The 13,830-nt window shown below is 39.3% G+C and overlaps 1 protein-coding gene across 6 annotated transcripts in view; it reads right to left on the bottom strand.

Annotated features, from left to right (window-relative positions):
- The window catches only part of LMTK3 (lemur tyrosine kinase 3), an 88,652-nt gene that overhangs the window by 24,452 nt on the left and 50,370 nt on the right, over nt 1-13,830 (bottom strand). For 5 of the 6 annotated variants that reach the window (XR_012716999.1, XM_075280276.1, XM_075280277.1 and 2 more), the window contains exons 3-7: nt 12,285-12,415; nt 7,567-7,717; nt 6,455-6,525; nt 4,962-5,080; nt 930-1,017 (exon numbers count right to left, since the gene is read on the bottom strand). Coding sequence is in view for 5 of the 6 variants with exons in the window: in XM_075280276.1 (XP_075136377.1) it covers nt 930-1,017; nt 4,962-5,080; nt 6,455-6,525; nt 7,567-7,717; nt 12,285-12,415 (560 nt within the window). In the remaining variant the exon portion in view is untranslated. The remainder of the gene's footprint in view (nt 1-929; nt 1,018-4,961; nt 5,081-6,454; nt 6,526-7,566; nt 7,718-12,284; nt 12,416-13,830) is intronic. The other variant, XM_075280278.1, reaches the window with a different exon arrangement.

A 13,830-nucleotide genomic window follows, 5' to 3' on the forward strand; every position in this document is an offset into this window, starting at 1 on the left:
GTCAATGCCAAACGACGCCTCGCATGGTGTAAGGAGCGTAAACATTGGACGATTGAACAGGGGAAAAACGTTGTGTGGAGTGACGAATCACGGTACACAATGTGGCGATCCGATGGCAGGTTGTGGGTATAGTGAATGCCCGGTGAACGTCATCTGCCAGCGTGTGTAGTGCCAACAGTAAAATTCGGAGGCGGTGGTGTTATGGTGTGGTTGTGTTTTCATGGAGGGGGCTTGCACCCCTTGTTGTTTTGCATGGCACTATCACAGCACAGGCCTACATTGATGTTTTAAACACCTTCTTGCTTCCCACTATTGAAGAGCAATTTGGGGATGGCGATTGCATCTTTAAACACGATCGAGCACCTGTACATACTGCACGGTCTGTGGCGGAGTGGTTACACGACAATAACATCTCTGTAATGGACTGGCCTGCACAGAGTCCTGACTTGAATCCTATAGAACAGCTTTGGGATGTGTTGGAACGCCGACTTCATGCCAGGCCTCACCGACTTACATCGATACCTCTCCTCAGTGCAGCACTCCGTGAAGAATGGGCTGCCATTCCCCAAGAAACCTTCCAGCACCTGATTGAACGTATGCCTGCGAGAGTGGAAGCTGTCATCAAGGCTAAGGGTGGGCCAACACCATATTGAATTCCAGCATTACCGATGGAGGGCGCTACAAACTTGTAAGTCATTTTCGGCCAGGTGTCCGGATACTTTTGATCACATAGTGTATGTCAAACTGATTTATCTACTACGGACAGTGTGCCTCTTCACACACTAGATCCACCAATTGTGAGACTGCATGTAACCACTGAGCTAGTTGCCTTTTCTAATATTTTTGCAATCACTAAATCTGTTGCTATTTGTAACAATATTGTAACCACCAGATATCCAATTCAGAATGTAAAATAACTTTACACTTACCAGCTGACAGAATTCCATGATAAGAAGGAAGGGGATAGTTTCTGTGCATAGTCCCAGGCATTGTAAAATGTTAGGATGTTGCAGGCTTCTTAAAGGAAAAAAATATATTCGTGAATAGAATGGTTCTCAAATGTCCAAAAAAAATTACACAAATGTTTAAAAATCAATATTACATATAATATATTCTTTTTGTAGCTGCAGAACATGTACAACACAAACTGCATAATCATATTTCATGTTCCACATTTGAGATATTTTACATAAAGGGGTTGGAAAGGATCAGATATAGAGGGTGCAACACTGGATAATGGAAGCTTCTGCCTAAATCTTCTGCCACTCACCAGCTTCCTGTAGCATAGCCTTAGGAGCTGCTGGATCATAGTGGTAGAAGTGTTTCCAGAGCTTCCCTATGTCAAAACCATACAACCCTTGTTATATAAGTCCCCTCCTACAGTGAGAGTGCCAGAACTGTAAGGTAGTTTATGTCCTACAAAGGTGATAACCGTAGTTTTGCCTGTACTATCCATATTTGATCTCTACTTGTATCCCTAACTCTGAATGTGTTCTGCCTGTTCTGACCTCTGCCTAATTACCTTACTCTGTGTCATCTGCCTTGACATCTACCTGGATTATTGATACCCATAAACTCTGCTTGTCCTGACCATGGCCTTTCTCCTGACCATGTCTCTGTCTTTGTTGCCGAGTGTCAGCATTTCTGGACCTTTGTGGATCAGCTGTCACTGAATAAAGTCTACTCCAAGAGGTAGTGACCTCATGGTTTCCATCTCCACCTCAAGGCACAGTTCCACCTTCCCAGGTACCTGCTGGCAGACCAGGACTGGCACCAGCCATTATGCCTGTGTGCAGGTACATCTGGATGTCATCTAGGTCTACTCGCCTAACCCTGACATGTCATTGGAAGCATGTTCATCTTGTTCTATAATGGCTATAGGAGAATAGACAAGCTTGACAAGTGTCTATTTGCAAGATCTTCTCCCACAAAGGAATAATTCTTGTATGTTACTATCTCTTTATCCATTTTCAACCAGGCATAATGCCACAAGTGTTCCTCCAAAATGAACAAGTCCAGCATGTCTATGAAAAAACATAGGCGAGCATATGAAAGAAGTAGCAGTGTAGTGTATGGTTAAACTATCACCCATTTTTCATACCTGTTACATATTTTGACATACATATTACTATCACTTTGACATTGTATCAGTGCTATACGCTATGTTTTTCAAGTTTCATTTCAACACAAAATTAATATTTGAACTAAAAACACCAGAACCTGAATCCCTTAATATTTTAGAACAGACTTTAATCTGTAAAATATAATATAATATATAAAATAGATTCCTTTTGAACATGATATCAATAAATAGATAATAGTGGGAGCAAAGAGAAAAGAAGCTTCTGAAGTAATATGCTTTCCCTAACTTGAAACTCCCTATTCTAACAATGACTGAAGAACCTAACACTAATACCCTCCGACTGATTGTAGGAGAAAAACATGCCTTGACCCAAGAGAGTGGTGTCAACTTGACATTGAACATGGCAGCGGGATGGGTTAGGCCTCCCATTCGCACATCATTAATTCTGCATGTTTTAGTAGCACCTCATATATAAATATAAATATTTAGGGAAACTCTTGAAAACTGCAATTTTTTTTGATCATTTATATTAAAAAAATGTTTAACATTTAATTATCTATAATTTTAAATATGGTTATGTTCATGGGAAAATTCCATTCATAATAAATTGTAACCTTATTAGTAAGTATAACCTCACTTACATTATTATTACATTATCGTACATTAGTCTGACTTTGGTTCCTCTACCAAAATTTGCTTCTATTTGCAAGACACATGCAGCTAATCCATTTGTTTTGTTTAATAAGTTGGGACTACTTACAGGGGTTAAACATTACTAACACATAGAGAGATACTACGTAAGTAAAAAACTGAGAAGGTGTGTGTGATGTACTCAAATAAATTGATTTCCGTCGTTACATAAAGCTAATTTTACTGTTGATCCTGTTGATCTCAACGATTTCTATTTCTTCTGAACATTCAAGGAGGGAAACAAGTCTGCAAGGCAGAGATCTAGGTCACATTCCTATTATGGGTAAGAACCTCACAGATCAGTGGTTGACTCTGTGCGCAAGATAATCCTTCTCTGAATACGTTTTGAAATTGGGAAGATTTTCATAATATATCTGAGCGACTATTAGATTATTCTTATATGTATCATGGTAATCCCTTTGAGTAGGCATATTGCTGTTTATTAGTAAGATGTCATCAATGTCTGATCCATTAGAGTCACAGGGCACACTGAAACCTTAAAAGTAAAGAGATGGTTATCTATGTGCTAACTATAGAGCAGAGGACAAAAAAAAACACTGGAAGACAGAGGAGAATGAACAGACTAGCACCCAAGAATGTATCTAGGTATAATCCAAGCAACAAATCCAATTAGCTCTTAAGATGTTTAAGAATTATCCATAAACATCATCCCATTCATCATCCCATTCATCTTGTTGATCAGAATGACAGACATTCAGCCATTCAGTATTAGATACCCTAGAAAATGTATAATTTTCCCTTCATGGAAAAAGGTAACCTATGTCTTTAGTAGACCTTAAAAATTATTTAGGTCTATGAACATCTTCTCATTGGCCCCAGCAAAATGAGTGAATCTGCACATCTCTATTTGTGACGTGACTAAACCAGTAAATTATCAGACCACTGTTTTGTTTGTTGTATGCATTATAAAGCTGTGTCACAACTTTTGCACAAAAAATGTATTAAAAACATCTGGGTAAAACATCCTGATCTGTAGATAGCTTTTTCCATCAGACATCTCATTAACACCACAGGCAGGATTACAATAAAGCTAGGGTCAGATAATGCAGGTTCCACTATTGACATGGCGGGTACAGCTCATCTCCTCCTCCTCCTCCCACACACAGGCAGCTCTGTGCATATCATATAACATGCCAAAAACACTCATTTAGATATCATTTACTTGTTTTCTGATTGAGCTTTCTTGAAAAGAAAATACTGAAGTTTTGCAAATTAGCAATCCTACAAGTCATTATGTGAAACTTAAACAGGTCTTGGAACAAAACTTGAGTATAACCCAAACCAATATAACCAGACATCTATCTTCAAACAGCTATTTCTGGGTGAGTGTCTTTAAAATATAAAAAAAACCTTGCAAGTCTTCAGTAGGTGATACCTTTTTTAATGGCTAACTCATAATGATGACAGAATATGACGTTTTGAAGCTTACTATGAGCTTCTTCTTCAGATATATCTAAAAACACTTTCTGTAGGCTGCATATTTATCCACAACTGGATACAGGGATAGGATTTCAGGAGGGAGGGGGGAAGAGGCTTTAGTTAGTTCTCAGCAGAGGACTGCTTTGTTTAGGTGAGAAACCTTTGTGGGATAGTACTGGGGAGTACTGTTACTCCTTAGGGAGAAAGTCATGAAGGTTTCAGGACTTGCAATACTCCTAAAAATGTATATATTAAATCCATCCAAAAACTGGGAGTGCCATCTGTCTAGCACAACCCATGGAAATGTAGCAAGTCAATGTTTGACCCTTTCAAAAGGTCTAAAAAGGTAAAAGTGATGCTTTTCCTTTAAGGTGGACAATGGTATGTGAACTCTAAGGTCTGTCTATTCTATGGTGGTATATCATATGTTATCTGCTAATTCTAGGAATCAATAGTTGCTGACATCGGTACCCAGTACTGTGCGTCCTTTTCTAACATTCTTTTCTACACTTATCACAGCTGTTAGTCATGCTGTAACCTCAAGCACAAGGTGAGATATAGCTTGTTAACATAAGCATGATGATAAGGATTTCTTTACATCACATCATCGATAAAGTCACACTACTTTTTATTTTGAAAAATAAAATATATATGAATCCTATCTCTCAAGATGTAGGTAAGGTTACAGTGCAGAGTATTACAGTATAGTATATGCAAATAATATGTCTTAACAAAAATCACTAAGTACCTGTAGGGTTGCGCTTCAGACAGAAACTTCCGTTGTTCTAAAGGGCTGGCATTGACCCGTAGCTCCTTAACCACTACTTGCGCAGGAGTGTAGTCTGAGAATATCTCCCCCAAGATTACCTGGATGAGGCATGGATGGTGAAATGGTTAGTTAAGGTGCTTCATGTACGGCATGCATAATATCCATCAAGTATCTCTTCAACTAACCAGTTATGAAGTTTAAGGCTAAGGCAGCACGTTGTGTAAACACAGCTAATTTTGTTGCAGTTTTTGCTTCGATTTTTTTGAGCAAAAGTCAAGAGTGACTTGAAAAGGATTGGGAAAGATAAAGGAAACTCTGAAACTTCCCCCTCCCATTAAATGCACTACTGGTTTTGGCTGAGAAAAATACAGCTTTTCGGCAATGTGGGGTCTTGGACTTAACTTGTTTAAATTGATGCAAGATTCTTAAGATACTGAAGCTCATCAGTTGGAGACTGTGGGGGTCCACCTATCAGGATTTCCGGAGATAAGCTACTTTTATGGATCAGCTGTTTTGAATCAGTGCTTATTAAAGTGTATGGGAAACCACAGTAATGTTCACAACAGACACTATAAAAAAGATGTGTATGTGCAGTGTGCAGTAGCTCCCAGCATGTAGAGAAATCTGGAGACACGGTGCCGTGAAAACAGCTGATCGGTGGGGGTTCTGACTGTTGGATCCACACTGATCAAAAAGCGATGACCTGCTGTAACATTTCTGCCTGTTCAGGTCTCTGCGCCACCCTCTGCTCACGTGCTGCGGTGCAGGAGGCATGTGCAGTTTGGTTCTTGGCTTAAAGTTTTTGGTTGCACTGTGTGAACACAGGCTATAGTTCTGAGATTGTATTTGCACCACACCCGTCTTCTGCCCTTGTTTGCCTCTGTTCTTGAAGTGTTAATTTGTGTGATTGACAGCCTGCCTTCCTGTCAACTCCAGAGGCGGGTTCTTCCGCCCTATTTAGGCTTGACTCTCATTCACACTATGCTTGCTATTGCCTTGTGCATACTTGCTCCTTACTGTCGCTATTTCTGCTTGCATTCTTATCCTTGACCTCTGGCTTTCCCTACTGACAATTCTTTGGACTCCGATTTGGCACTGCATCGCTCGACTGTTACTGACCCCTGGCTAGCTGACCTCCCTTTGTTGTTGTCTGTCTTGTCTTCATTTTGTGTCTCACATATCCAGGAAGGGACTGTCTTCGTGGTTGCCGCCTATTATGTAGGATAGGGCCTGGCAATAGGAAGGGTCAGTTGGGGGCTTCAGCTTAGAGCTCACTGTCTCTTGTGTCCTGTCCCAGGGGTCAAATAGTTACTGGGGAATTGCTGTCCTAGCAATTCCCTAACAGCTGCCTTAAGGATAACCCATTCATTTTTATAAAGAAGAAAAGTTCTTTGATGAAATTTCTTTTTTTTGTACAACAATTTATAATATTCCAGACATGTCCCCTGAAAGTAATGACTACCAATGCTCACCTTTCCAAACCAGCCATTTCCAATCTCCTGTAGATAACTTAGATCCTGACGACTAAATCCTGTCTGTTTCACTGTGTGTACAAAAAATATAGTTAGTATCAAGCTATGCATTAATATATATGTCTTTACAATCTCTTACAGCCTTATATAATGGGGAGATTTGCTAATCCCCTACCTCACTTGTGTGGCATGAAAAACTCAGGTTTGTGTAATTAACACCATTTGCAACAAAAATTGTTGCAACTGACATGTATATGCTGCCCTTGCTACTTTATAAAAATGGGGAGAGGCGAAGGTGTGTTGTGAGTGGGGCCGTCTGCCATCCCCACTGGTATAAATGATGTCTGAAGCCAATGCCAGCTCCAAACAGGACACATGCACCTCGCCAAAAATCAGGCAAATCCTCAGTCAGCGTAGGGATTACCAAGACTGTCATACACAAAGGCCTCCCAATTTCTTTCACATTCTCAAGTGCTCAAATAATAAATATTTTACTTTAACATTATAAGAGGATAAAATGTCAAAGATAAAAATAAGACCTCTGCATGACAGTCACACAAGTCCTTACTATAGTAATGAAAATGACTCCATCTAGTAACATTCTGGCATATCACTAGGCATGGCACTGAATTCCAAACCATGTATTGGACAGATTCATTAATAATAAATGTGTTGAGGCCCCTAAAGTACCCCATCAATTATAAAGCATATATTCATAAAAGAGAAGAATAGGTAAATACAATAAACTTTGTAATATATGTTATTAAGGAAATATATTTCCTTCCTTTATCAGGTTGATATATAGACTCTAATGGGGTCTGTGTGGTTTCCACTCTGTTTTCGCGCAAAACATGGGGAGAGAAAAGTTTTCTCTCAGCATGATTCATGCGGAAACCAACCATTATAGTCTATGGGGTCCGTGTGTTTTCCCAGATACCTGCTTTTCTAAGCGTATACGTTTCCATTCGGGGGATCCCCAAGAAGAGTCCCCAAACAGAATCTTGAACGCAGATGTGAACCTGGGGTTAGATATTTTCACACTAGTGTCGACTCTCCATTGTTACATCTACAAAATACTATAGTTTACATGGATGCTTACTGAAAATGGTTACCTGTTTTAGGAGCCTGTGTGTTGGAGACAGGCAAAGAAACCTCTGAGAGAGGAAGAATGTAGACATCAGGAATCGACTGGGAAGAAGAGGTCTCCTCTGCAGGTGGAGTGTACTCTCCAGAAAACTCTTCTCCATCTGGATTTTCAAACTCCTGAAGAGCATAGTGACATGTGGATTACATGTTCATAGTGGATGTTTTGGTCAGTATGCAATTGTATATACAGTGGGTGAAATAAGTATTGAACACATCGCCAATTTTCTAAGTAAATATTTATCTAAAAGTGCTAATGCTATGAAATTCTCACCAGATATTGTAACAACCCATCCAATTTGCACAGGCAAAGACAACAAACCATAAGTGTCCATAAATTATAATGAGAAATGACACAGGGAAAAAGTATTGTACCCATGTAGAAAGAGAGGTGCAAAAACCCACGGAAAGTCCTGACACCAGCTAAAACCTATCAGGAATTAGAAAACAATCCTGACACTAAGTGACAAATAATATCAGCTGGTTCAACTGATGGCCTATAAAAAGGAGTCTCATTACTAAGGTGCTACACAAGGAACATCTCAGGATGGGTAAGACTAGTGAGCTGTCTCAAGACCTTTGCAACTTTATTGTTACAAAACATGCTGATGGCATTGGTTACAGAAGAAATTCTAACTACTGAAGGTTCCAGTGAGCAGTGTTGGGGCCATAATCTGGAAGTAGAAAGAACATCATTTCACCATAAACCAGCCATGACCTGGAGCTCCACGTAAGATTTCAGACAGGAGAGAAAAGAATTATTAGAAGATAAGAGCCAAAGATCATTTGTGGAGAGCTACAGAAATATCTAGAATCAACAGGTACAATGTTTCATAGAAAACAATAAGTAATTCACTCAACTGCCTTGGTTTATATGCACACTCACTACATGATAAGACTCCATTGCTGAACAAAAAGCAAGCACCTTTAAAGTTTATTCAACAGACAAGTCTGTGAAATACTGGAAGAATATAGTTTGGTCAGATGAGACCAAAATTAAACTCTTTGGAGGCCAAAAGGCACTTCAAATCACCCCAAAACATGATACCAACAGTGAAGTTTGGAGATGGGTACATCATGGTATGCGGCTGTTTTTCAGTATATGGCACTGACAAACTTCATATAATTGAAGGAAGGATAAAAGGACAAATGTACCAAGACATTCTTGATAAAAAAAATCTCCCAACTACCACAATGATAAAGATGAAACGAGAGTGGATATTTCAGTACAATGATCCCATACACACAGTCAAGGAAACTATCAATTGGATTCAGGGAAAAGCTGCTAGAATGGCCCAGCCATGTGAACTGAATCCAATAGAAAATCTATGGCAGTAACCCACAGACCCTTCAGGATTTGAAGAGTGTTTGTGTGGATGAATGGGCCAAAATCACACCTGAGCAATGCATGTGACTGGTATCTCCATAAAGGAGGCGTCTTAAAGCTGCCATTACCAATATAAGCTTTTGTACAATGTATTAAGTACAATTCAGTAAGCATGTTCAATACTTTTCCCTGTGTCATTTCTCATTATTACTCAGAACTTAATTCATGGACATCTATGGATTTATTTATTTGCCTGGGTGGATTGGGTGGGTTGTTCCAGGTTCAATATCATCTTTAGAAATATATCTACTTAGGCTACATTCACATGACAGTGAAAACTGTATGTGTGATGTCCTTTTTTTTAACGGATATCATACAGCAGAATTAATGTCGCTGCCAGTGAATGGTGACTATCCACATGACTGTTATTTTAATGGATCATTCTCATAGACTATAAGATCCTGAGAGGATACGGTTATATAGTTTCATTCTATACTCTTAGGCTAATCACACACCACCAGATATTTCTACCAGATCCAGCAAGAAGACTAATAATTAGGTCCTGTACCGGGCTTAGGATGACCAGCAGTGCTTATGGAAATTTATCTCCTAGTGCTGTTAAATATCCTTCCTCTGTTTTCACAGCAAAGAGAAGAATTGGCATCCTGCTGCTCTCTGGCATCAACATCACAGGCACTCACCCTGGCACCAATAACAGAATCAGCAGCTCAGACAAAACATCCAATTGTAAAAATAGAATTTCAAAAGACAAAACATTTGATTTTTTAATCCATTTTAAGGTCGAGCAATATATAAAAGAAGCCGATGACCAGATAGACTGCATGTGTTTATACAGTTATCCTTTGGGTGCATCTGAAACATGGATAAGGTCATCTTTGGTTACATTAAAAAACGTAAATGTAAAAATAAAGGCTCTGATAAACCTTTATATGTCGGAAATGTGCCAACTGTATGTCTTAACAGATCTGTTCAAATAAACCTTCATAAACATTAAATATATGTCCTTAAGGGAGAAACTGCTTTAAAGTTGAAGACTTGTCCTTAGAAGGTCTGAGCCAAATGGAGAACCATGACAAACTCTACAAACATAAGATGCCACCTGCGAATCGCTGGATTTAAAGAGGACCGCTCAGCATCATGGCTAGGCGGTAAGGCGCACCCCCTCATAGTATAGAGCTGTGGACAGACTGTCAGGAGGGGTGTTCCCAGTTAGACTGTCAGGAATGCCCTCGTGACAGTAAAGAGCTATCGGTAATTGCACCAATATCTCTTCCCCAGGGGCACATAATGGGAAAGCTGTTGGATTTCTAGTGGTATATACAGTGTTGGCCAAAGGTATTGGCACCCCTGTAATTCTGTCACATAATGCTCATTTTCTTCCAGAAAATCTTTGCAAGCACAAACTCTTTGGTAATAATATCTTCATTTATTTTGCTTGCAATGAAAAAACACAAAAGAGAATGAAAAAAAAGTCAAATCATTATCATTTTACACAAAACTCCAAAAATGGGCCAGAAAAAAGTATTGGCACCCTCAGCCTAATACTTAGTAGCACAACCTTTAGACAAAATGACTGCGAACAACCGCTTCCGGTAACCATCAATGAGTTTCTTACAATGCTCTGCTGGAATTTTAGACCATTCTTCTTTGGCAAACTGCTCCAGGTCCCTGAGATGTGAAGGGTGCCTTCTCCAAACTGCCATTTTGAGATCTCTCCACAGGTGTACTATGGGATTCAGGTCTGGACTCATTGCTGCCACTTTAGAAGTCTCCAGTGCTTTCTCTCAAACCATTTTCTAGTGCTTTTTGAAGTGTGTTTTGGGTCATTGTCCTGCTGGAAGACCCATGACCTCTGAGGGAGACCCAGCTTTCTCACACTGGGCCCTACATTATGCTGCAAAATTTGTTGGTAGTCTTCAGACTTCATAATGCCATGCACACGGTCAAGCAGTCCAGTGCCAGAGGCAGCAAAGCAACCCCAAAACATCAGGGAACCTCCGCCATGTTTGACTGTAGGGACCATGTTCTTTTCTTTGAAGGCCTCTTTTTTTTCCTGTAAACTCTATTTTGATGCCTTTTTCCAAAAAGCTCTACTTTTGTCTCATCTGACCAGAGAACATTCTTCCAAATCGTTTTTGGCTTTCTCAGGTAGGTTTTGGCAAACTCCAGCCTGGCTTTTTTATGTCTCTGGGTAAGAAGTGGGGTCTTCCTGGGTATCCTACCATACAGTCCCTTTTCAGTCAGATGCCGATGGATAGTACGGGTTGACACTATTGTACCCTCGGACTGCAGGGCAGCTTGAACTTGTTTGGATGTTAGTCGAGGTTCTTTATCCACCATCCGCACAATGTTGCGTTGAAATCTCTCGTCAATTTTTCTTTTCTGTTCACATCTAGGGAGGTTAGCCACAGTGCCATGGGCTTTAAATTTCTTGATGACACTGTGCACGGTAGACACAGGAACATTCAGGTCTTTGGAGATGTACTTGTAGCCTTGAGATTGCTCATGCTTCCTCACAATTTTGCTTCTCAAGTCCTCAGACAGTTTTTTGGTCTTCTTTCTTTTCTCCATGCTCAATGTGGTACACACAAGGACACAGGACAGAGGTTGAGTCAACTTTAATCCATTTCAACTGGCTGCAAGCATGATTTAGTTATTGCCACCACCTGTTAGGTGCCTCAGGTAAGTAACAGGTGCTGTTAATTACACAAATTAGAGAAGCATCACATGATTTTTCAAACAGTGCCAATACTTTTGTCCACCCCTTTTTTATGTTTGCTGTGGAATTATATCCAATTTGGCTTTTTGACAATTCTTTTTGTGGTTTTCCATTGAAGACAAATTAAATGAAAATAATAATACCAAAGAATTTGTGATTGCAATCATTTTCTGGAAGAAAAAGAGTATTATCTGACAGATTTGCAGGGGTGCCAATACTTTGGGCGAACACTGTAAAACCGCATGTACGTGAAGACATGAAAGGTCCTCTTTAACTGCACTATAAGAAATTCTATAAGGAATTCTATAAGGACTATACACAGGTACATAATTATATATACAACTCCAACTCCCAAAAAATTGGCATGCTGCGTAAGATGTAAAGAAAACCAGAATGCAATAATTCGGAAATTTCAGATAACCATAGAACATAGAACACATAGAAGTTGAAAGTTAGACAATTTTCCATTAAGTTGCACAGACAGAAAAATTAAAGTAGATAATACAACTTCTACAATGATTTGCACACTTTATTATGGAGCCTACAATTGTATGAATCCATTTTAGCCTACTAACCAATTTTTGTCTACAAGATTTTGTTATCTTCTATACAAGTCTCACCTTGAATCCAACATCACCTCTCTTGCAGCAGAGGCAGGTGAGGAGCAGGAAGATGAAGGCTAGTAGACCAGAGCAAGAGATAAGAACCACAGCATATGGTGGAGCAAGAGGGGCCCTCTGAGATGAGCCATCTATAACAAGATTGAGGAAAAGAAATTGTTTCAAATTATAGTTGAATGGTAACAGCATTGCTTTCATGCACATGATACATCCGCGCAGCTCCCAAGACCAGGCATTCATTGATAATGTTCAAGTAAATGAATGCAGAATCCTTGCCTTCCGATGTAGAATCAATTGTGAAATGTCAAATACTACAAAAGGCCAACAATACCCATTTCACAGCTACAGGGAGTGGAAATCTATTGCTCACAATACAATGCAGAAAATACTATTCAAGACTGGAGCCCTCATGTGGAGGAAATCTTAATTTATGTTCTTATTAAAAATATACATTATACCGAGGGGAAACAGCACATACTGTACATTAGAAACCAAGGAATTCTACTGACAATTTGTTTTTTCTAATTGTTCTAATATAAATACTGTACATTTTCACTTATAAACAATGAAATAACTTTGTATACCCATAACACATTCACTTTATTATAGTATCTTGATTCTTCATTGTGAATAGAATTAAATATACTCTTAGTTAAATCAACATCTTGTCCAGATAGTGTAAACTTAGCCTAAATAGTCTGGTAATGTGGCAGATTTATCAGTGGCAAATATTAGTGAACTTTTAGATAGTCTAAGATTAAGACTAATCTTATACCAGTTGGAGAGGAACCTGTCTCTGTCAGAACAGAACACCGTAATGGACTACATCATTTTCTGGATACGGTACAGTGATGATGTGTTCCTGATCTGGCAGGGCATTGTTTTGTTGATTTGACTGCCAAATATAAGTATATTCAATTAATATATACAGAGAGTACCATTTCTGGAAATAGTGGTTGTGGTTTTCTGTAGACAGATGTCTTTCCTCACATCTGCTGATTCATTACATGTTTCTTCTGCAAATCCTAGGTATTTTAAATGGGGTTTCTCATGTAAATATCCATAGTTAAATAATTAGACAATTAAAGGTTCAAGAGTTTCTAATTTAAGTAATTAAATATTGGCTGAGTTTATTTGTTGCAATCAGTTGCCAATGGATCTGACTATGAAAGCAAGAACTTTCTATGGCCTGGGACTTGTCAGAAACCCAGCAATGATTTCCTTATTGTGGACAGGTTTTCAGACAGGGACACTACATGTATGAGAAGAGAACCTGGTACAATAAGGAAATCAGGGCTGGGTTTCTGAGCATAGAAAGTTCCTGCTATTTCGGAATGTGCCGTTAGATTCTCCCGGATTTCCCCATGCTCTTTGATGGTGTCCATTTTGTATAACCCCCTCCTCCCAGATAGTTTGACTCCTGCCATGGTCAGAGTGTGGTCCAAGATGAGCCTTTGCTGAATTGCAGATATAGTTGACTCTGTGACGTAGGATGTCAGGCCTTTTGCTGATCTTATGACTAACTCAGGCTGAGTGGCATCATTAT

Source organism: Leptodactylus fuscus, chromosome 6 (assembly GCF_031893055.1).
Source record: "Leptodactylus fuscus isolate aLepFus1 chromosome 6, aLepFus1.hap2, whole genome shotgun sequence".
Taxonomy (NCBI): Eukaryota; Metazoa; Chordata; class Amphibia; order Anura; family Leptodactylidae; genus Leptodactylus; species Leptodactylus fuscus.